The sequence below is a fragment of the Diabrotica virgifera genome, chromosome 8 (genome assembly GCF_917563875.1).
Source record: "Diabrotica virgifera virgifera chromosome 8, PGI_DIABVI_V3a".
Classification (NCBI taxonomy): domain Eukaryota; kingdom Metazoa; phylum Arthropoda; class Insecta; order Coleoptera; family Chrysomelidae; genus Diabrotica; species Diabrotica virgifera.
Genome location: NC_065450.1, coordinates 104061859 through 104084702, shown reverse-complemented (window position 1 = coordinate 104084702; position 22844 = coordinate 104061859). Strand labels below are relative to the sequence as shown.

The 22844-nt window shown below is 32.7% G+C and overlaps 1 protein-coding gene across 1 annotated transcript in view; it reads left to right on the top strand.

Annotated features, from left to right (window-relative positions):
* Positions 1 to 22641, top strand: part of LOC114343211 (aldo-keto reductase family 1 member B1) — a 105428-nt gene extending 82787 nt beyond the window's left edge. Inside the window, exons 2-5 of the mRNA XM_050658180.1 lie at positions 3336 to 3620; positions 14944 to 15138; positions 15435 to 15790; positions 22535 to 22641. Coding sequence (XP_050514137.1) covers positions 3336 to 3620; positions 14944 to 15138; positions 15435 to 15790; positions 22535 to 22577 — 879 coding nt within the window. The 3' untranslated portion in view covers positions 22578 to 22641. The remainder of the gene's footprint in view (positions 1 to 3335; positions 3621 to 14943; positions 15139 to 15434; positions 15791 to 22534) is intronic.
* Positions 22642 to 22844: the final 203 nt, after the last annotated feature.

Genomic DNA, 22844 nt, shown 5'->3' with positions numbered 1-22844 from the left:
CACTCGGTCTCGCACTCGGCCTGGCACTCGCACTCGCACTAGCAGAGGACATATCCTCTCGAAAGTAAATAATATTGAAACACCTCGTTTTATTTTTGTAGATCAAAAAATCACAAAAATTGATATGTACGGTTTCTGTGATGCAAGCCTAACCGCTTTTGGGGCTTGCATCTATATTGTCGCCCGATATAGTGACATCTCGTTATCCAGCAATTTAATTACCGCTAAGTCGCGTTGCTCCGCTCAAAAATAAACTTGCTATTCCAAAGTTGGAATTATGTGCAATGGAACTTCTTTCCAAACTAGTTCATCAAATGTTATCTATTTTAAACGAACGCTTTATAATTGATAAGATACATTATTGGTCCGACTCACAGATTGCACTTAGCTGGATAAAAAATCCCGCAAACAGTTACATGACATTTGTAGCCAATCGCGTATCTTCAATTCAAAGCCTAAGTACGATTTCTATGTGGAGACATATTCGATCTCATTTGAATCCTGCTGATATGCTAACTCGCGGTAACTTCGACGAGAAGATGCTTGGTTTGTGGCTACACGGCCCTGATTTCCTGCGCACGCATAATGTTGATTTTGATAACTTTAATACGTTTTCCCCTGTTGAGAATTTGCCCGAAACCAAAAATATTTATCTTGTAATCTCAGATAAGGTGGAGAACTTGTGGACAACAATGTTCGCACGCTTTTCGAAATTTTCCAAGCTACAAAATGCAGTAGCATATGTTTTTCGATTTATTTCCAATTTAAGGGATAAACAAACAAGAAAGTTAGGTCCTTTAACTGTCGATGAACTCTAGCATGCTCACATGTTTATTATACGTCAAGTTCAGTCAGAGCACTTTTCTAAAGAAATGTTACTTCTGTCTAGTAATCAACTTATAGATAACAAACAATTGCTTTCGCTTAACCCCTTTATCGACCAAACTGGTATCTTAAGAATGGGAGGTAGACTTCAGAATGCACAGATTGATGATAATCAAAAGTTTCCTATTTTGTTGCCCGCTAATAATCATGTAGTTTCTCTCTTAATAAACAGAGAACATTGCCGGCTGGGACATACAGGTCCCCAAAATGTTCTCGGAAATTTACGACTACGATACTGGCCTCTAAGTGGCCTAAAACAAGTCAACCGAATTATAAAGCGATATATAACTTGCTACCGCTTTAACGCACAGACCGCATCTCAAATTATGGCTCCGCTTCCTCCTGATAGGGTACAGAATGCTCGTGTTTTTAGTAAAACCGGTGTAGACTTCGCTGGACCCGTGTATATTCGTGCTTCCCGCTTACGCAAAGCTCCAAATATAAAATGTTATATTGCCATTTTTGTCTGTATGGCAACTAAAGCTATACATATCGAGTTGGTCAGTGATTTGTCCACAAATTCATTTTTAGCAGCTCTAAAGCGCTTTCTTTCACGACGAGGAAATCCGCAAATAATTTTTAGTGACAACGGAACCAATTTCGTCGGCGCTAATAATCAGCTTCGTGACTTGTATGACTTTTTTAAGTCTCAATTTTCGATAACATTCGCTCCTATTTAACTCAAAATGAAATAAGTTGGAAGTTTATTCCTCCCCGCTCTCCTCACTGGGGTGGACTGTGGGAATCTGCAGTTAAGAGTGCGAAATATCATTTAGTTCGCTTAGTTGGTAACTCACGATTCACATTCGAAGATATGTATACTATATTAACTCAGATAGAAGCTGTGTTGAATTCGCGTCCCCTCTATCCGCTGTCAAACGATCCGAATGATCTGCAGCCGCTAACCCCGTGACATTTTCTAATAGGTAGTGCCTTGACGGCATACCCTGATTCCGATTTAACCTGTACAAATACTAATCGACTATCCGCTTGGCAACAATGCCAGCAACTTCAACAATCCTTTTGAAAGCGATGGTCAGTCGATTATCTAAATAATTTGCAAAATGGCTACGCCCCTTGCCTAATGTTCAAGTTAACGATCTCGTCTTAGTGAAAAGTGAGGACTCGATCCCATTGCGATGGCCTCTTGGACGAGTGATTGCCACTATACCCGGTAAAGACGGTAAAGTTAGAGTTTTAAGATTAAAAACGGCCGATGGAGAGTATACACGCTCCATCACCAAGGTTATCGTTCTACCTATGGACGATAAAACTAGTTGTTAGTTATTCGTTCGCGCCGCCTCCCAGAATGGTGAAATACCGTTTCACCCTGTATACAAATATGAAATGTTCGTTACACAAACCAATCCTATATCTCAGAAGTCACTCAACCGGTCCCTTAAAAAAGCCGCCAAAACGAAAGGTTTACCGCGTTTCTCTCGCTTCAACAGTTCAGTTCGCAACTAGCCCTCGAGTAGAAAGGTTCGCTATTAGTCCTCAGAAAGAACCGTCGCCTATCGCAATTTTCTTGCCGCTAAAACTCACGCAAAAGCAATGTTGCCAGTGTTACTCGTAGCCTAGAACATTCTTGTACGCAGCAAACCTTATCGTTGTACTAATTATACAGTGAAGTGAAGTGACAGTCCAACGTCAGTGTTACACGTACGTCAGTGTCATACGTTAGTTATACGGACATTACCATCTTAGCTTTTTATTCACCATTCTTCACTCAATAAAGTTTGTTACGTGTAAACCGCTTTTCTTTCCAGCCCATGGCTGGTGGTCCTTCAGTCTATGCTTAACTACGCCCTTTCGCAACCAATGTTTAGTCTTAACTAGAATTAACTGATAATATTTGATAGTTCTAGTTTTCACTAGTTAAAACTAGAATTGTCTAAAGCGCATAGTTAAAACTAGTTTTTCCTAGTAAATTCGGGTTTTAACTGAAATCGGGTTTTTACGGTAACATATATATTATTGCATCTAATACATCATATTTTCTTTATATTTTTAATGAAAAATAAACCTGATTAGTTAACTTATTGTTTTATTTGTCTCCATCTAAATCTTCATTGTTCATATTTTTTTATTAAGACAACGCGTACTCACAACCTGAGAAACTGAGCTAAGGCTGGCTTGAACGGTAACTATCATAGTTAATTGAAAAATTATATTACAATAGTAGTTCAATTCTCTGTTAGTTTACCATTGCACGAATAGCCAACTCCTTTACAGGTGAGACGCTATTCGTAAATAAAGGTACTTTCTTTTGAGTGCAATTCAAATATTTTTTAAGAATAAGTTTTTTCGTAAAAGTAATGTAATTAGAAAAAATTTATCCACATTACTTTCTTGTTAAGATTTTTAAGACTTGTTAAATCTAATATTGACGTCATTTTTAGAAGTGAACTCTTTACTAACCATTCTTTCATTTTTTTTATTATTTCCAGTCAAAACCTGGTGAGGTAGCTCAAGCAGTAAAAGATGCCATCGACATCGGCTACAGACACATCGACTGTGCTTTTGTCTACGGCAACGAGAAAGAAGTAGGTGAAGCTTTGGCCGCCAAATTCGCCGATGGTACCGTGAAAAGAGAAGATATTTTCATCACCAGCAAACTGTGGAACACTTACCACAGACCCGACTTGGTTGAAAAGTGCTTGCAACAGACTTTGAGCAATTTAGGTATACAATACTTGGATCTGTATTTGATCCACTGGCCTATGGCATACAAGGTAGATATATGAAATTAAAAATAGTGATAAGTTGAAAAAAAAATTAATTGGTAGTTTTCTTACTTGGCCATGAGCCATACAGCCAACTAATTAGTACTTAATCCAAGATACATTTATTACTTGATTCGTCTTATAATATTCCCTTAAATTATAGAATTTAGACTGTATAATGCAATATCGACAGCGGAGAGGCAGGACCTCGTAACTAAAAAATTTGTATAAAATGATATAAAATGTTTTCGCTTTAGAATAAGTGTATCGGCACCTATTAAACAGCGGTTCCAGCTGCACTGGCGAAGCGTCCATGTAACCACTGTTACCATTGGTAACAGTTAAAAATCTTGCAAATAAATATTTTATGACTACTATGAAATATCCATTTATATTTTTTACTAACAGAAATATTTATTAAAATTACCTAATTCAGTAAATAGCCAACTGGACGTACGAAAATATTGGCGAGATTATGTGAATCCGTTGCACGTTATTATATGCTGTTACCACATCTGGGTATGGTAACATAGGAGAATACTCGCTGTAGCTCGGGACTAGCTTGTTTCTGAAAATTTTGAAGAAGCAACGGTTCTAGAGACAGCGCTTTGGCACGCTGTGTATATCAGCATTTTAACCATATTTTGGTTTGGTAACGTTCGTTTAGTACCTATTACAGATTACATTGTGCGTGCATTTAAACATGGAAGAGTGTTGCTGCGTATTGCGTAATCGATAAACTACTTGAAAAGTCATTCTCCTTGTATGTATATTTTTTTTATATATAATTTTGAAGAAAAAAATGGGATTATTGAAAATGGAAGACTTAAAATATAAACAATAATTTTCAAAATATGTTCTTTTTCCGACTTGTTCATTTTTTTATGTTAATTTTATGGTAGAATAATCTGTTTAGTTTGTTTATTATTTATTGTTATACCTATTACATATACAAATTACATATACCCTATTCCACGAACATACGCCTGTTTTGTATTACTTCGACAACGAATATTTTACTGTGCAAAATAAGAAGAACAAAAGTAAATTGCAAATTACATTGTTGTTTATTGGAATAATTATTAGCGCCATTTACTTTCGTACTTCTTACGTTACACAGTAAAATATTCGTTGTCGAAGTAATCCAAAACAGGCGTATGTTCGTGGAATGGCCCATACATATAATTTGGGAATAGTGATTTGTTTAATTTTATCCCACAGGATTAAAAACAAAAACTTATATTTGGGAGGTTCAAAATAATTTTTTTAAATAAAATTTTTTTACATCTGGTTTTGGTAACACTTTCGAAAAAGTCACGCGTCGCCACTGTCCAGCTGGGAAAATTTCCAGAAGGCTTTCCCAGCTGTAACCGCTGTTTAATAGGTGCCGATACACTTATTCTAAAGCTGAAACCGAAGTAATAGTCAGGGCTGATTATCAGAGAATAGGCCATTTTTGGGAAAAGTTATTTACCAGCACTGGCGAAGCGCCCATGTAACCACTGTTACCATTGGTAACAGTTAAAAATCTTGCAATAAATATTTTATGACTGTTATGAAATAATTCCATTTATATTTTTTACCAACAGAAATATTTGTTAATAGTACCTAATTCAGTAAATAGCCAACTAGACGCACGAAAATATTGGCGAGATATGTGAATCCATTGCACGTTATTATATGCTGTTACCAATACTGGCAGTGGTAACGCAGGAGAAACGTCGCTATCGCTCGGGACTAGCTCGTTTCTGAAAATTTTGAAGGAGCGACGGCTCTGTTGCGCGGGCGCGCTGTGTATATCAGTATTGTAACCATTTTGAGGATTGGTAACATTAGTTTAGTGCCTATTACAGATTACAGTGTGCGTGCATTTAAACATGCAAGAGTGTTGCTACGTATTGCGTAATTGATCAACTACTTGAAAAGTTATTCTCCTTGTATATTTTTTTTATACAGTATAAATTAAAGAAAAATGGAACATAGCTTTTTAAGACACAGTGTTTGAACTGCATTTGAGATAGTGGACCAATATAAAAGTTCCAGACATTAAAACCAGAAATCATAGCAACATTAACATTGGCATGTAGAAAATATCTTTGAACTAGAACCTCCTACTTCTATCTCTCTTTTTAGGAGTTTACTAAAATAGCGAGCCCAGCCGAATGAGCCGAAAGTAGATAATCGGACTTAAGGGTCCGCACCGCGCCAAGGAATAGAGCCGAACCGAACCCACTACCTACATGCACAGACAAGGCGATTGCAGATACGCGGTACGAATGGGTTATTATTTTTATAAGTTTTTGGATATATATTTAAAACAGATTTAACCTAAAATATTTATTTTAATATTTATAGTGCTAAATATTTAACGATTTTGTTAACGTTTCGACCTCCACTTCGGACGTCGTTGTCAAAATACACAGTATTAATAAATTTAAAAAAAATGTTGTTGCTTAGTAAACAAATTTCTTCTAATAATATAATTTATTCTAACTCGTTCATATCGGCAATTATTAGAAGATTTTTTTTACTAAGCAACAACATTTTTGTTTAATTTATTAATATTTTGTATTTTGACAACGACGTTCGAAATAAAAGTTAATAGAATAATTTTTTAAGTTAAATTGTGGCTTATTTCGTATTTAGAATAATAAATTACATAAACGCCACAAAGAAGTAGCTCAGACAATATTTTAGGTAAAAACATATGTTTTAAATAGGTTAAAAATAAAATAATCTATTCGTACCGCGTATGCACAAAAAGCTAGAAGGATCTGCAAATTCTGCAATAGCCTTCTGCATGTAGTCAGGTCGGTTCGGTTCTATTCCTTGGCGCGATCGCGATGCGGACCCTTAAATAGGAACCGGTATAATAATCCTTATACCTGATTCTGACCTAGAGGTGGGCTAGAAGTATTTGCAATCATGTAACCGATCGTAATTTTTATCTGTGATTGTGATTTAACAGAGCAACAAAATAGTCGTATTTTAAACTCATGTTCAAAAAAATTCAACAGGGGTTATTATTTTGTCTAGGTCATGATTATAAAATTAGGTCTGTTAGAATGAGAAACAATTTTATTCAAAAAGTAGTTTTTGTAATGAAAATAGCATTGCATTAATAAATAATTTGATGTTTTTTTCATTGTCTTAATTGTTATTAGACAATCTAACAAGAGCATAGGCGCCAAATTTCGGGCCAATGCTTTCTCAATGCATTCAATTTTTTCGAATTTTAAGAAAATAGTAAGTATTTTTGAAAAATATAAACGCGGAATGAAAGATTACATTATTATCGAGGGCCGAAAGTCCATTAGAATAAAAAAACTGTGATTTGAATGAGATATTTGAAATTAAAAATCATACTCAATTTTCTCTTCTTTTTACCGCTGTAACTTATTAAAATACACATTATAGAAGTTTTCAGGAACTTTCAGCACTCGGTAATTATGTAATTTTTTATTCTGCGTTTAAATTTTTCAAAAATACTTACTAGTTTTCTTAGGATTCGAAAGAAATAAATGCATTTAAAAAGCATTGTCCCGAAATTTTGCGCCTATCCTCTTAAAAACGAAATGCAAAGTAAACTTTAAATACCAGTATTTGCTACAAATACTTATTAGTTACTATTTGTTACATTTAAATTAAAATTTCAGAATAGCAGCCTTTTAACCTTTTTATAATTAACTCGAGTTCTTCAATCAGAAATAATTAGACCAGCTTTGGAAATAACCGTTCGCAAGGCACTAATGTTCCAATGACACTAAGACGTTCTTGAGCTACTTGTGCATGATAAGGAAAAATATATTTATTTTTTCTCCGCTATTTTAACGAATCTTCATTTCGCGGCAACCGATCGCATTCCCTAAATCTTTGCATTTCTATTATTGCCCTGCTTGTCGTAGTGCCTCGTGACTGATCCTGCGATCCCATAATATCATCCGGATCTGCAGATGTTTTCTCATCTTCTAATAAAATTTGAGTCGTAAATCCTTTATCTTTTTGTTCCATTCCAAGTTTTTGTGCAATAAGAGCGATTCTATTTTCTGTGCTATTTCCGCATTTGTTGGATCCTTAAAAGGAATTAGTCGAAACCTTATTTTGCCAAGAAAAGTTGACATCGACAGTTTATCGACAGTTTAATAAAATTCCACTCATACATTGTTGAACTAGTGTTTACGTACATATTTGTTATGCTTATAATAGCCTTAACAATTTCTTCTAGCTGAATAAATCTTTCCAACATATAAAATGTCGAATTACAACATGTGGAAACATTTGCAGTAATTTGAGAGGATTCCCGTTTCCTGGATTTTTTGAAAATCTAAAAGTTTAGCAGTTGCTTGTAGAACTCTTTTTAAAGTGGCTAATGGTATTTTTTTATTTTGGTTAAATTTTTAATGATTTTCTTATATCACTTTTGATAACAACATCTGAGGTAGAAGTCGAAACGTCAATAAAATCATTTTTTTAAGTTAAATTGTGGCTGATTTCCTCATCCTTTAAGCCATCGTTCACAATAAAGTTTATTTATTGTGTGTGCAAAGCATCCAAAATGTCTCATTTTCACATCATTTTGTGTACCACCTTTAACATTTTGTGCATTATAGGAAACAATAATGTATTAAAATTTTGTTTTCTAAGTTCTCAAGTTTTATAAGACAGCTTTATCTTACAAATATTGCATGATGCATAATTATCATCCACTTATATAAAAATGTTCCATAAACTACTAAATTTTTCTATTTTTGTTTGGCACTAATGGCATGGTATGCGTTCTAATAGCAAACCCAATTTTGTAATAGTGACCTAAACAAAATAATAACACGTGTAGAATTTTATGATGGTCCATAGTGGTAACACTTTTTATTAGGAGTTTAACATACGAATATTTCGTTGCTCTGTTAAATCACAATTGAATCGGTCATTGCGAAAACAATCTAAGACCATATTTTGGGTAAAATGACGACGCGTTTCAACGCTATAAAATTTACATATAAATATATACATAAACATTTAAACTTTTTTTGCCTTTCAGAAAGATTCATTTATAACCCATAATACTTACATAAAATATTGTATTATCTCGGAATATCCAACTATTAATGAAAATATTTTTACGTTTCCTTAAAAGTTTACACATTGTAACATGTATTGTTTTCACAATGACTGATTTAGTTACAGACAAAAATCACAATGAATAAAATATCACTGTATCGTAATTTAGCCCACCTCTAGACTCGTTCGGCTAATTTAAAACAGACTGAAATGGTAAATGTAGGCGGGCTTTTGCATTTGCGTAGCTTAGTTCAGAATCCCTAAGTCGACTGAAGTATTGGACTTGTATAATATAATAATTATTTGAAAATATTTTGTTGGCCAACCGCCTAGAGCCGAAATACATGTATTGGCTATAAGCGGGGGAAATTGTGACCCCAGCGTATGTTTTTCTTTAATAAATTCAAAAGTATTTTACATTTTTAACTCATTATTTTTTTAAAAGACTAAGTTTTCACTCTAATGGCATATAACATATCCCACCAGAATGAAAACAATGGGAACCTTCTCTGGTTCAATGGAATTGAAAATGGTTATTCATTTTTCATTATTTTTTTATTTGACTTTAATATCATTCTAGATATCTTCATATCTTGAAATAAAAAAAATTCCCTATATTTTACGAATAAAAAATATATTCTGAAGTTGATGTTTACTAAAATACCGTCTGTTATGTGTAATTTCAAGTAGTTTTACGCTAATGACGGCGACTTTGCAAAGTAACAAGACATTTACTCAACATACATACTACACATGACACTAATACTCATGTTTTGACTGGCTGAATGACATAAAGTCCATGAATGAACATAAATAAAAAAAATAAAAAAAAAAACATTTTTTTGTTAATTGTCATTTTTAGACATTTTTGACCTGGGGTCATTTTTCCCCCCCTTGGTCATCCGTGTAACAAAAAAAGGTTGGTCATCGGAAGGTTAAAGATCGCTGGACCTGTATATAATTTTGAAGAAAAAAATGATATTATTGAAAGTGGAAGAATTAAAATATGTATAAACAATAGTTTTCAAAATCTATTCTTTTTCCTACTTGTTCATTTTTTATGTTAATCTTATGGTAGAATAATATGTTTAGTTTGTTTATTATTTATTGTTATACCTGTTACATACACATAATTACATACATATAATTTGGGAAAAATGATTTATTTAATTTTATCCCACAGGATTGAAAACAAAAACTTATATTTGGGAGGTTCAAAATATTTTTTTTAATAAGATTTTTTTACATCTGGTTTGGTAACACTTTAGAAAAAGTCACGCGTCGCCACTGTTTACCAGCAATTTTATGGCTGGAATCGAAGCTTATGATTATATATTAATAATATAGGTATGCAAAGTCCGCAGATAGTGTACTATTTTCTTTATTAACAAAATGGCGCCTACAAAACGTGTTTTTTTTTCAATTTTTGCTCCATAACTCCGAATTACACCAAAAGCACCCTAATAAAAATTCATCGAAATTAAATTCTGCATAAAGAAATGTTTTCCTGATCAGCTCCGACAAAAATTTTCCTCGGAAAATGCGGGTTTTCCCAACAAAATTTTCAAATTTCAAATAAAGTTTTAGATAAGTAATTATCTACCAATAATTAAATAACTCGGTGACATAAAAGCTTTCTTGGTTTAGATTATAGTTACAGAAGCCGGTGAAAATTAAACGAATATTTTAGCAACACTTCAATTGTTAATTAATAATTTACGGCCGCAATAATAACCAAAATAATTATGATACACTGATCAAACTTTGAAATCTTATAAACATGAAATGCCTATTTAATATTTTGTCGACAAAATATAAATTTTTAATTTTTTTGAATAATGTTTAAATGTTTAAAAAAAAATAATTATAAACAAATTAACGTTTCTCAGAAAGTTTTTATTATATTCTAATTTTAAAAAATAGGTAAAATGCGTATTTCAAAGATCTTGAAAATGAATGCTTTAAAACTTTTTTGCAAACTTTTTTGCAACCATTTGCAAAAAAGTTATGAAACAGCAAAGTAAACATACGATTACTACGTTGTTTATATATATTTTTTAATTCTTTCAAAGCGTAAAGTGAGTTTAAAGTACAAGATAATTACTTACAAAAAATATAGATTATTAGTTTAATGGTTATATTTTAATTAAAGATTATAAATATTTTTTTTTGTAATTTACACGCGCGAAAGTAGACTAATACAGTGCCGTAGCTAAATTTTCACTCGAAGCGACGAACGTCGCGCGACGTACAGTAGTATTTGTATGCTGCGTGTCAATCGCTTCGAGTGAACATTTTAGCTCCGGCTCTGTATCAAGCCTACTTTCGCGCTAAAAATTACAAAAAAAACATTTTTAATCTTTGATTAAAATATAACCATAAACTAATATTTGATATTTTTTGAGAGTAATTAGTTTGTACCATAAACTCACTTTTAACCTTTGAAACAATTAAAACAAATTATAAACAACGGAGTAATCGTATGTTTACTTTGCTGTTTCATAACTTCTTTTTAAATGGTTGGAAAAAATTTTTAAAGCATTAATTTTCAAGGCCTTTGAAATACGCATTTTAAGTATTTTTTAAAATTATAATATAATAAACAATTTCTGAGAAATGTTAATTTGTTTATAACTATTTTTTTAACTTTTAAAGATTATGCAAAAAAATGAAAAATTTATATTTTGTCGACAAAATATTAAATAGGCATCACATCTTTATAATCTTTCTAAGTTTGATTAATGTCTCATGATTATTTTGGTTCTTATTGCGACTGTAAATTGTTAATTAACAATTGAATTGTTGCTAAACTATTCGTTTAATTTTCACCGGCTTCTGCAGTTATAATCTATACCAAGAAAGCTTTTATTTTACCAAGTTATTTAATTATTGATAAATAAATACTTATCCAAAAAATTTATTTGAAAATTCGAGATTTTGTTGGGAAAACCCACATTTTCCGAGAAAAATATTCGTCGGAGCAAATCGGGAAAAACATGCCTCTATGTAGAATTAATTTGGGGTGAATTTTTATTTGACTGTTTTTGGCATAAAGTTAAAATCTTCGGAGTTATAGACCAATAATTGAAAAACACACGATTTGGGGGCGCCATTTTGTTAATAAAAAAAGTAGCACAATATCTGCGGACTTTGCATACCTATATTATTAATATATAGGATCATAATATTCGATTCCAGCAATAACATTGCTGGTAAATAACCTTTCTTTGTACTTTACTAATTAGACCAGCGTATTATAACTATTTTTTTAAACATTTAAAGATTATGCAAAAAAATGAAAAATTTATATTTTGTCGACAAAATATTAAATAGGCATCACATCTTTATAATCTTTATAAGTTTGATCAATGTATCATGATTATTTTGGTTATTATTGCGATCGTAAATTGTTAATTAACAATTGAATTGTTGCTAAAATATTCGTTTAATTTTCACAGGCTTCTGGAATTACAATCTATACCAAGAAATCTTTGATGTCACTAAGTTATTTAATTATTGATTAATAATTACTTACCTAAAACTTTATTTGAAAATTAGAGATTTTGTGGGGAAACCCGCATTTTCCGAGGAAAATTTTCGTCGGAGCAAATCGGGAAAAACATATCTCTATGCAGAATTTGATTTTTATTTGGGTGTTTTTGATGTAAAGTTAAAATCTTCGGAGTTATAGAGCAATAATTGAAAAAAATACGATTTGTTGGTGCCATCTTGTTTATAAAAAAGTAGCACACTATCTGCGGACTTCGCATACCTATATTATTAATATATAGCAGGGCTGGCCAAATTGTGGCTCGCGAGCCACATGTGGCTCTTTGAAGGATTATTTGTGGCTCGCAATAAATGTACCTGATTTACTTTTAATTTTTTTTCTTGCAAAACGTCTTAAATTACTGACAACAAATATAAAAGACTAAGTGTAAGATCAGGATTTGGACAAGGAGAACCCTTATGATTGTTGCTATTCAATTTGGCCTTAGAATATGTAATAAGTAAAATATCATTTGAGCTGACAGGAGGATTTGCGAATCCAGTATCAAAACTATTGTTGGTCTTTGCTGAAGATATAGGTGCAGTTGCTCATTCTGCAAGAGACCTGAGAGAGGTGTTCTTACAACTCGAGGAAGAAACAGGTAGTCTGAGTCTTCGAATAAATGAGGAGAAGACGAAATACATGCCAGTAACCAAAAATCCAAGACCAAAAGTTAGGCAGAACATAACTATTAATGACCACAACTTCGAAGTAGTAAACGAGTTTAAATATTTAGGGGCGGTAATCACAGATAACAAGCACATATAAAAAGAGGTCTCAGCAAGAATAGCTGCGTGGAATAGAGCATTATATTCCTTATCGTCATTATTAAGACCTAAACTTTTAAAAAGATAATCTAAATTACGGCTGCACAGCCAATTATTCGCACTACACGGACTCTACATCAGCGGGAAATAAATAAGCTGCTGGTATTTGAAAGCGAAGTTCTCAGAATGATATTTGGCCCTCAAAGAGATTAATTGACAGAAGAGTGGAGAATGCGCCGCAGAGCTGAAAAATTGGTGACTGTGTATGATACCTACTAAAAACATCGTCAGATATATATAAACGCTAAAATAAGATGGGCAGGTCATGTGGTAGATCAGAGGAAGACAGAGTGTTAAAGACAGTGTTTTTGAGAGACGATAGAAGATCAGTAGGCCGTCCCCGAAAAAATGGAAGGATGATGAAGAATCGAACTATCCTTATCCTGAATTAGTAAAGGCTGCTTGTAGAATTATTTGCATATTTGAAACAACGATGTGAACCATTTTATTTCACTTTAAAAATCGTGAAATCCAAACAGCGAGAGAAAAATTTAATACCTTTTTTACACTACTATATAATTGTTTAATAGCGGCTCACGAAAAATTTCAAATTTTAAAAATGGCTCGGACTATCAATGAGCTTGGCCACTCCTTATATATAGGATCTTATAATTCGATTCCAGCAATAAAATTGCTGGTAAATAACTTTTCCATGAATTTTGCTAATTAGCCCCAGAGTATAACTAGACAAGGCGAAAACGGCGGGTCCGTTGGGAAAAATATTCCCATGAGATTTTTTTGCATAATCACATTCGTGAGACATCCCAGAATAAGGTTCAAGAAGTCACCCACGTGAAAAGTGGGCCAAATTTTTTTTAACAATTTTTTTAATCAAATTGCAAAAATCAATATTTTTGGCTCGGAAAATTTTTTTGTGGGTTTTTTGGACCATTCTGTATAAAAAAAGGTCTGTTATAATGTTCCTCTAGTTTTCGTAAAGTTGAGCGTTTTCGAGTTATAAGCAATTTAAAATTGAAAAATGGCGATTTTCAAGGCTTAATAACTCGTTTAAAAGTTATTATTATGAAAGTCAGATAGTGACTAAATCAAAGTTTAATGCCCCCCCCCCCCCCTACAAGATCCTGAAGAAATTTTTGTCATTATTTTATTACTAAGCTGTTATTTTTAAGTAATAATAATAAGCGCCATGCACGTGGTAGGCGGCCGTAAATGTGAGTGCAAGTAAGATGCACAATTGGACTGCCGGAGTGGCATCTCTCTCGCACTCAGCATATACGGCCGGCTACCACGTGCATGGCGCTCAATATTATTACTTAAAAATAACAGCTTAGTAATAAAATAATGACAAAAATTTCTTCAGGATCTTGTAGGGGGGGCATTAAACTTTGATTTAGTCACTTCCTGACTTTCATAATAATAACTTTTAACTGTGTTACTAAGCCTTGAAAATCGCCATTTTTCGTTTTTTTTTTCAATTTTAAATTGCTTATAACTCGAAAACGATCAACTTTAGAGAAAAATTATAAGAGACCTTTTTTATCCAAAATGGTCCAAAAAACCTACAAAAAATTGTCCGGGCCAAAAATATTGATTTTTACAATTTGATTAAAAAAAATTGTTAATAAAAATTTGCCCCAGTTTTCACGTGGGCGACTTCTTGAACCTTATTCTGGGATGTCTCACGAATGTAATTATGCAAAAAAATCTCATGGGAATATTTTTCCCAACGAATCCGCCGTTTTCGCCTTGTCTAAACTCATTTTATACAAATTTTTCAGTTACGAGGTCCTGCCTTTCCGCCGTCGATATGCAGGTTACGAAAATAAACACATCCGCTGGTAGCAGACTTGTATAAAGGAATTGAATTTATAGGTCAGGCCAGCGCCCTTCCTAGGTAAAAACTAAAATTTAGAAAGTAATTTAAATTGTTTTCCAGGAAGACCTCGATATTTTTCCAAGAAGAGAAGATGGTTCAATCATCTTTAGCGATGTAGATTATGTAGACACGTGGAAGGAAATGGAAAAAGTACAGCAGAAAGGTCTCGTTAAGTCCATTGGTGTCTCCAACTTCAACGAAAAACAGATCGAAAGAGTTCTAAAGATTGCAAAGATCAAGCCAGTCAACAATCAGGTTAGTCTATTATTCAGGTTTTTTAATATTGTTCTGCAGCTATTTTCTTGTGGCATCTTAATGCAATTTACTATTTTTAATGGGAATAAGCCACAATTTTACTTTAAAATAGGTTTATGTAATGTTTCGATTTCCACTTCGGAAATCGTTCTCAAAATTCCGAAGTGGAAATCGAAACGTCAAATAAATTAATTGTAAAGTAAAATTGTGGCTTCTTTCCAATAAAGGTAGTATTCACGTTTTTGTAATGAAAATAATAACAGGATTTGATAACTTGTAATTTGTTATTTTTGTAGGTAGAATGTCACCCCTACCTCAACCAAAAGAAACTCATCGACTTTTGTAGATCCAAAGACATCACCGTCACGGCATATAGTCCTCTGGGATCTCCCGACCGCCCGTTTGCCAAACCCGGCGATGTTGAGCTCTTACACGATCCTAAACTGAAAGATCTAGCTGCCAAACACAACAAGAGTCCAGCTCAGATTTTACTGAGGTTTCAAGTCGAAAGGGGTGTCATAGTCATTCCTAAATCAGTTAACAAGGGTAGATTGGAACAGAATATCGACATTTTCGATTTTTCTTTGAGTAAAGAAGACTTAGCAACGTTGGAGAGCTTTGATTGTGACGGAAGATTGATCCGTCTTGATGCGTAAGTATCAAAAATTGTCAATATCAGTACAAAAACTGTCTCAGTAAACATTATTCGTAAAAGATATATTAACAGATGAATAATTTCTAAGCTTTAACACTTCTAAAATATTTCTGTACGTCATTTCCACTATGCATTAGCCATTAGCTTGCTAAACTGTTCACAGAACGTGAAAATCTTTGAGAAAACGAGAAAAAAACAAGGTCTATCGGCGTTCCGAAACTGGTTCGAAATTTTGATATTTTCTTTATGAAAACTCATTCGAAAGTTTATTTAAACGTGTATCGGAGATACTCAAAAATTTGGTGTGGTAGCAGTATTTACGATACTACCTACGCCAGTAAATCAGAGCAAAAACAGGATATTACCTCCGAATCTCTACTGCGTGGATTTCAATGAAATTTTGGGAACCACCCTTTCTCAGGGGTGGAATATTTTTTGGTCAGAATAACCATGGAAGTGGTTAGAAAACCTAATTCTAAAAAACTGTTCTATAATTTTTTTTGTCTTTGATAGCTTAACAAGACCCGACCTAATAGAAGACATGAAAAACCTAGATATCCCAATGAAACTATAAAGCTTAAGAAAATTACAATGGAAGGATCGACTGCAGCAATAATAACAGATAACGGAATCACCAAAAATATAGGAATAGCAACTGGAGAACGACCAGGCGACTCTCTATCAACGTCACTATTCCATGTCGCTATAGAAGGAACAATAAGCGTTACAGAAATAAAAGGTACAATAATTGTATTATATATAATATACAATAAACGTATCTTGTTAATTTGTTTAAGAAAAAAAAATTAATTTTTTGCAGTCATTTTGTCAAGATTTGTCACTTGACCCCTTTCTGAAATAAACGATTCAATTATAACATCGACGTCTCAACTTGTGGCGTATGCTGACGACATAGCATTAATTAGCAGAAACCTAAACAGTTTAAAGGAAGAATTTACGAAGCTATGTAAGGAAGCATCCCAAAGGGGCTTAGCAATAAATCAAAACAAAACAAAATACCTACTATGCGCAAGAAAAAATCCAGTTAATATGACAAGTTTAAATATTGTTGAATATGAGTTTGAAAAGGTAGAACACTTTAAATATCTTGGGGTCTCAGTTAATGGAACTAATGATAGAAGCATAGTAATCAATGAAAGAATCCAGGCAGGAAACAGAACCTACTGAAAATTTACAGAGCAGAAATTAGACCAGTAATCACATATGGTGCTGAAATAATGTGTCTGACACAGAAAGAGGAAGAAAGATTGAGGATCCTAGAGAGGAAAATAATTCGAAGGATAGCATGCTCACTAAACTTAGGTAATAATGAATTTAGAAAACTCATGAACCACGAAGTAAGAGAACTTTTGAAAGGAGAAGACATGATCAGATTTATCAAGGCACAGAGACTCAGATGGATGGGACATATAGAAAGGAGAAATCCAGAAGCCGTTATCAAGAAAATTACCAAATGGAGACCTGTATCAGGCAGACCACGAGGAAGACCAAAAACCAGATGGGAGAACCAGATAGTCGAGGACATTAAGAAGATGGGAGTTAGAGAATGGGTAACCACAAGCAAAAACAGGAACTTACTTACTAGTAAGTAAAGTAAAAACAGGAACAAACTTGTAAAAGATGCCAAGTCACACAACCAGTTGTAAAACCAAAAAGAGGGCGGCAATCACTCCGACAGGAGTGTAGATGCCATGATGATAATGTTTTTTTGAAAACTCGATACCTTTGGAGTTATTCGTGGTTGAAAATTTGCCATTTTCATTGAAAAATGTCACCTTTTCGGACGGTTTTTTGCGAATACCTTAAAAATTATGCATCTAACGAAAAAAAAACTACATAACATAAAACATTTTTGTAGCTAATGAAAAATCAAAGAGATTCGTTTCTCATAAATCTTCTAGTTATAATTTAAAAAAAGATATGGTAGGTGAAAAGAGATTTTTTTGGTGCACGCTCAAATCGGTGTGTTCAACTTAAAATAACAGAGAAATGGTCGATTTTAAGGGTATAATGCGACAAATATCTTTTGTAGTGCTTGAAAAGACCTTTAAAACGAGCACTGTTAAATGTCGATCACATTCAAACTAAGCGAGATACGATGCAAAAAAAATTGATGACTTATTTTAAGATAAAATTCGAAGTATATTTAATCCGTCATCCACCAGATTTAAATACATCGTTTTACTTCTACAATACCTTTTATTATAGTGTTGTTTCTATGTTCAAAAAGTTGTACGGGTTTAAAATGCATGGTTTTTGAAAAAATTTTGCTAAAGTTGTTATTGGTAAAGAAATGTTGTTAAAGGCAAACAATTAAAACCTCTTATTCTGGCCTGAGGATGGGACATAACATGTGAGTCCCGAAACCGGTAGCCAATATTTAACATCAATAAAGGATAAAAGATTGTGAGTATTGACCCTTTTCTTTACCTAACCATTGTATTAATAGGGACTTACTTTGGTTCACTGATGGATCTAAAACTGCCCATGGTACTGGATCAGGAGTCTTTGGGCAAACATGTAACTATGATGAATCTTACGGCCTAGGTCAACATACAACTGTGTTACAGGCTGACGTTTTTGCTTTGGTGCCCTGCATTGATGAAATCATTAATGACGAGAATAGCCAATCGGCTACTCTGGCTGTAAAGAACCCACTCACCAAATCAAAACTGATAAGAAACTGCAAAGATCTCCTCAACAACCTGGCAAAAGACAATAAAGTGTCTTTAATATAGGGGCCGGGTCATGAAGGGGTACATGGAAACGAACGAGCAGATATGTTGGCGAAGAACTCAGAGCCCAGAACCTTTCTGTGGCATCACTAAAGATGCTATGAAAAACGAGGTTCAGAAATGAGAGGTTCAGAGAACCATCCAAGGGCAAATCTAGACTAGAAAAATAATCAAGAATACTGATAAAATACTCTCGAACAGTTTGATGAACCTCAATAAACGAGAGACCAAAACGGTCACTGAAATGGTGATTTGGTTGCCGTTTAAGATACCACATGTACAAACTAAGGTGAATAAACCATGGTGCAGGAAGTGCGAAATGGAAGGACTGTCATACACATACTATGCCATTGCAGTGTGCTAAGTGATGTAAGGCAGAAATTCACTGGTCAACTGAGGTTTGAACGAGAAGAGATTCTAAAACTACCAATAAGAAAATTGTTGAACTTCGTTGAAGCCACAGAACTTATTAGAGTTTAAGGAAAAAACAAGGTATGGTACAAAGTGCCACGTATGATCAAGTGCCAGAGACTAACGAGTCACGCCTGAGTTAAGAAGAACAAGATACATTTCTCTGTTATTTTAAGTTGAATACACCGATTTGAGCAAGCACAAAAAATCATTTTCCCCTACCATATCTCTTTTTGTATTATAACTAGAAGATTTGTGAAGATATGAATCTCTTTAATTTTGTCATAAGTTACAAAAATGTTTTATATAGTTATTTTCGTTAGATTTAAAGTATTCGCAAAAAACCGTCCGAAAATGTGACATTTTTCAATGAAAATGGCAATTTTTCAACCACGAATAACTCAAAAAGTATTGAGCTTTCAAAAAAAATATAGAACAGTTTTTTTTAGAATTAGGTTCTCTAGCCACTTCCGTGGTTATTTTGACCAAACAATTTTCCACCCCCGAGAAGGGGTGGGAAGCACTCCCAAGATAAAAGCGCCATAGGATATAGGGAAAACTTTGTTTCTTGAGCTATTCCCTACTTGTGAACATATCAAGTATATTGATGCAGTAGGATGGAATTCGGAGCAAAATACCCTCACTGACTACACTAACCATGTTACAGTAGTTTCTTACTAGTCCAGGGCGCATCTGTTTTGAGGTGGACGTTGAGAGGTGACTCAAATTTTTTTGCAGAAATTGTTTGAAAATAACTCAAATAATAATATTTGAGTTATCCTCCCACTCAAAATGGTCCGTAACATTGTTTAAATAATCAAAATGTCAAAATATGAAGGAAAAATTCGATTTTTTATTGGTTTTTTGATTATAACTTTAAAACTATTCATTTCTGAGAAAAGTTGTACTGACATAAAAGTTGCGTAATTAAATTTTGTACAATATAGAATTGGTTAAAAATTTAAAAAATAGTCACCCTTGTTGCAAAATAGCAATAATTGCGAAAAAAATCCATACAAAAACAAGTATTCGCATTTTATGATTTTTAACCATTTATGCTACACTTAGGACCTTCATATTTTACCCAGAAAAACTTTATGATATAGTAAAACAACACTGTAAATTTCATTAAGATCGGATTAATAGATTTTGCAAAATAAATTTTGCAATCCAGCTTTCGCAAAAAAAATTCATTTTTTTTACATGTTGCAGGACTGAAAATAAAGCAGATAGCAAGTTGCATTTTTTGCGTATAGAAGTGTACTGTACCTTTCATTTGCAATTTGCAAAATTAAAATCGATTAATTACCACGGCGTCGGGAAATTTTTTAAATAAACATTAATTTTTGGTGCTACGCGCAGGACAGCAGTGTTCGATTCACACAAGTTGATTTCCACCAAAATTTCTTCCAATCTTTATCTAATATATTATTTTCTTACTCTATATTTTGTTGTATTTTAATATTTTAATTCCACAAAAATCAAACTAATTTTATTATTGTTTGTGAAATATTGTTTAAACAATTGCATATGTTTAAAAATAATAAACTTTTATTCTCTAAGTTAAAATATATGAACAAAGAAAGTTTCTGCCAAAAAAAAGTGTTATTTCAAGGGATAGAGTATGTTTTTTTATTTTGCAATAAACAGATTTATTTATTTATATCGAAATGTAATAAAAATTAAAATGTATCAATCATTATCAAAGGTCATTGGAATGCCCAATCAGAGCAAACTATCCGCTGTCCTGCGCGTAGCACCAATAATTATTGTTTATTTAAAAAAATTCCTGACGTTGTGGTAGTTAATCGATTTTAATTTTGCAAATTGCAAGTGAAAGATACGGTACACTTCTATACACAAAAAAAATTTCAACTTGCTATTTGTTTTATTCTCAATCTTGTAACATTTTGAAAAAATAAATTTTTTTTGTGAAAGCTGGATTGCAAAATCTATTGAACCGATCTTAATGAAATTTACAGTATTGTTTTACGGTATCATTAAGTTTTTCTGGGTGAACTATGAAGGTCCTAAGTGTAGTATAAATGGTTGAAAAACGTAAAATGCGAATACTTGTTTTTGTATGGTTTTTTCGCAATTATTGCTATTTTGCAACAAGGGTGACTCTTTTTTAAATTATCAACCAATTCTATATTGTAGGAATTTTAATTACGAAACTTTTATGTCAGTACAACTTTTCTCGGAAATGAATACTTTTAAAGTTATAATCAAAAAACCAAGAAAAAAATCGAATTTTTCCTTCATTTTTTGACATTTTGATTATTTAAACAATGTTCCGGACCTTTTTGAGAGGGAGGATAACTCAAATATTATTATTTGAGTTATTTTCAAACAATTTCTGCAAAAAAATTTGAGTCACCTCTCAACGTCCAAACGTACTATAATTTTTACAGATGCGCCCTGGTCTAATGGGTGACAAAACGGAAGCAGGAGTGGAACTAACACATTAGTAGAATGGCGGAGAATAGGATAGCACGAATAGCACGAGATAAGTCACCAAATGGACGAAGATGTATTGGAAGACCAAGAAAAAGATGGTGCGATATTTTAAACAATTTAGGAGGCTGAAATTGAAGAAAAAACAGGCTTTAAAGCCTGTTATATGGCCTTTTAATTCTCTAAAAATAATAAACTTTTATTCTCTAAGTTAAAATATATGAACAAAGAAAGTTTTTGCTAAAAAAGTGTTATTTCAAAGGATAGAGTATGTGTTTTTATTTTGCAATAAACAAATTTATTTATTTATATCGAAATGTAATAAAAATTAAAATGTATCAATCATTATCAAAGGTCATTGGAATGCCCAATCAGAGCAAACTATCCGCTGTCCTGCGCGCAACACCAATAATTAATGTTTATTTAAAAAAATTCCTGACGCCGTCGTAGTTAATCGATTTTAATTTTGCAAATTGCAAATGAAAGGTACAGTACACTTCTATACGCAAAAAAAATTTAAACTTGCTATCTGCTTTATTTTCAGTCCTGTAACATTTTTAAAAAATGATTTTTTTTTGCGAAAGTTGGATTGCAAAATTTATTTTGCAAAATATATTGAACCGATCTTAATGAAATTTACAGTATTGTTTTACTGTATCATAAAGTTTTTTTGGGCGAAATATGAAGGTCCTAAGTGTAGCAAAAATTGTTGAAAAACGTAAAATGCGAATATGTACTTGTTTTTGTATGATTTTTTCGCAATTATTGCTATTTTGCCACAAGGGTGAACATTGTTTAAATTTTTACCCTATTCTATATTGTAGGAAATTTAATTACGCAACTTTTATGTCAATACAACTGTTCTCGGAAATGAATACTTTTAAAGTTATAATCTAAAAACGAAGAAAAAATCGAATTTTTCCTTCATTTTTTGACATTTTGATTATTTAAACAATGTTCCGGACCTTTTTGAGAGGGAGGATAACTCAAATATTATTTATTGAGTAATTTTCAAGCAATTTCTGCAAAAAAAATGAGTCATCTCTCAACGTCCAAATGTACTAATATTTTTACAGATGCGCTCTGGTCTATACCTTTAATAATTTTATTATTTCAGGGCTCTTGGACATCCTCACCACCCATTTCTTCCGACTCAGTAATTTATAATAATTGTTCTTTGTTAAGTTAAAATTTGAACAATAAACTATTTTTAGAAATATATAATTATTGTTTCATTATTTTATTAACCATTCTTTTAACCTAATTTTTTAAATTTCAATGTTTTCCCGCACAAGGGAATCATTAAATTACGTGTCCACGTTGATGGTATGTTTAAATAAAACACTAAGTTGTTTCAAATAGTATATAAAACTTTATTTTCAGTTAGTTTAGTTCAACAACAACTATTATTGTAATAAAAATATATG